This window comes from Nanorana parkeri, unplaced genomic scaffold, assembly GCF_000935625.1.
Source record: "Nanorana parkeri isolate BGI_ZX_2015 unplaced genomic scaffold, ASM93562v1 scaffold367, whole genome shotgun sequence".
Taxonomy (NCBI): Eukaryota; Metazoa; Chordata; class Amphibia; order Anura; family Dicroglossidae; genus Nanorana; species Nanorana parkeri.
The window spans coordinates 216,820-219,072 of record NW_017306635.1 but is presented as its reverse complement, the minus strand read 5'-3'; the positions used below and the strand labels follow the sequence as shown (position 1 = coordinate 219,072).

At 44.7% G+C, this 2,253-nt stretch overlaps 1 protein-coding gene across 1 annotated transcript in view; it reads right to left on the bottom strand.

Annotated features, from left to right (window-relative positions):
* Positions 1 to 1,006, bottom strand: part of LRRTM4 (leucine rich repeat transmembrane neuronal 4) — a 5,416-nt gene extending 4,410 nt beyond the window's left edge. The window contains exon 1 of the mRNA XM_018558903.1: positions 820 to 1,006. Within this exon, the coding sequence (XP_018414405.1) occupies positions 820 to 823 (4 nt within the window). The 5' untranslated portion in view covers positions 824 to 1,006. The remainder of the gene's footprint in view (positions 1 to 819) is intronic.
* Between the last annotated feature and the right edge of the window lie 1,247 nt (positions 1,007 to 2,253).

The window sequence follows — 2,253 nt, the reverse complement described above, 5'->3', positions numbered from 1 at the left end:
CTCTTCTGTTTTAACTCCATTATCTCTACTCAGCTTTGTTGACAGCAGGACATTTCTATAGTCTAGACGGGTCAGTGTCAGGAGAGAAAGGGTTAACATGGTGAAAAACCCAGCTGGCATCTACGTGTTGTCTGCTAGTAAAGAGGCTTCTCTATGACTGTGCAATGAATGCATCAGATTCAGGAACTGTGGATGAATCCTCTGGCACTGTGGAGGAAGCCTGCATAGTACATATACCCTTTTCCAACTCTGGCACACTATAGGCAAGACACTGGGCTCTGCCTCTAAGACGGTGCATGGTTGGGGAGCCATGCAACACACAGGCACAGAACAATGTGCAACTTCCGCACCGAGACCTTGCTCAAGGGATCAAGTTTGGGCAAAGACCGAAAGGGATGCAGCAGAGGCAACCGTACTGCATGTGTGTCTCAGCACTAACTGTGCATCTGAATACATCATAGGCTATATGACTAAAAATTGCCTACCTGCTACCTGCTGCTGCCTACAGGTGCAAAACTCTGCAACATTTGTCTCCAATGTTCTACAGCTGTCTGCGTTCTATAAACTGATATCTGCATGTAGATCTCCATGCAGACAATTAAGGAAAGAGCAAGCAAAGCATCTGTATAAATGAGGTTTCCATGTGCTGCTGAATGCCCAGGTATTTCAATTTTATATGTCGCATATAATGCATAAAATACTAACCCCCCCCCCTTTTTTTTTCAGCATGCTAACATTAAATAGAGAAATTAAAGCCAAGGCTTGCCTTGACATACATGACCAGTCTTTGTGAGCAGCAAAGCAGAAAACTTCACTCACCCATCCTCTGTCACCCTGCAATTCCTCCGTCCTTTCCTCAGAGACCGTCTCTGGAAAAATGTTTCTTTATTCTGCCCGTTAATTAGGAGGCAGCTATTCGTTCATGGTCCATACAGGTCTCTGTGTCAAACCATCCTGTTGTCAGACTCAGCACCCCCCCTCCCTTTGCTGTATGGATATAGGATAATTTTTTAATTGCAAAGTTTATCTCCTTGTTGTCTTCATAGGGTTTATTATACGGAACAGAGGGAAGAAGTCTCCTATGATGTAGAAGCAATTCAGAGCAGCGAAGAATTCCTGGGATTCATATGCAATGGGAAATGAATGATACAGCCAGCCAGGGAAGGTATACAACTTCTCTGTAAAATCTTCGCAATACCTAACAAGCCTTGCCCATCAATACCTTCCATCTTTAGACATCCATTGCCAGTCCCATCTCTTCCATGGTGCTGTCAGATGCCATGAGGCCAAAAAAATAAGGGGATGCCTGGAGCCCCAAGTTTAGGACAAGTGCCGTCCGGCTTTTTCTATATAGCTGTTGAGGTTTACACTGCTATGTAGCTGTGTGTTGGAAAGCAGCTGGGATTCAGGAGAATTTTTTTTTTTCCTCCTCTTTCCCAGAGACTGCTGATGCTCAAAAGCTTGAGCTTCAGCTACAGAGTGTCCCCTGCTGGAGAAAGGAGAGGAGGCAGGGAAAAGCCACATCCAAGTCAGCCTGTCATTGCAATGCAATGCAGGCTCTCTCGCTCTTTCACAAAACACAATTAACTCCATCGCCTCTGAGAGCCATTTGTGCATTTGATGAATGGATTATACGTCAGAGGTTCTAGGATCTCTGACCGATCTCAAAACATGGCCTTGTTGGTAGGGAGGTGCTCCAGACACGGTTTATCTTGTTAAAAATCTGTATAAATAATTCATGGGTGATAAATCCAAAGACGAACGAGGCTAGCACGCCGTAAAGCTACGCCAAATCATGATATCCTTCGAAGGTTACCATGACTGTGGTTGTTGTAAGAAATGTGTGTTTTGCTCTATTTGCATTCTTTTGGTACCCTGAGCATCCTATCGTAGACGTCCCGTGTTGTTAGAGCTTCTTTAGTCCCAGAAGAGCACTGCTAACCCAGTTCTTCAGGACTGCTGCATGGAGTCAGGGCTGCAGGTTGTTTCCTTGACTGTGACAAATAGAGCACCCTGGAGATAAATGTACTAGTTCCTCCCAGAAGGGGAAAATTCCATGTTGGCTTCCATGCACAATATTGACTTCCATCAGTACAGAACCAGCAATGCTTCTTTGAGAGTAGGGTTGCAGCTAACGATTATTTTCATAATCAATTAGTTGCCCAATTATTTTTTTGATTAATCTATCAGTTGCATTAAAAATCTATCTCTCTCCCTCCCCCCTCTCTCTCCCTCCCCCCTCTCTCTCCCTCC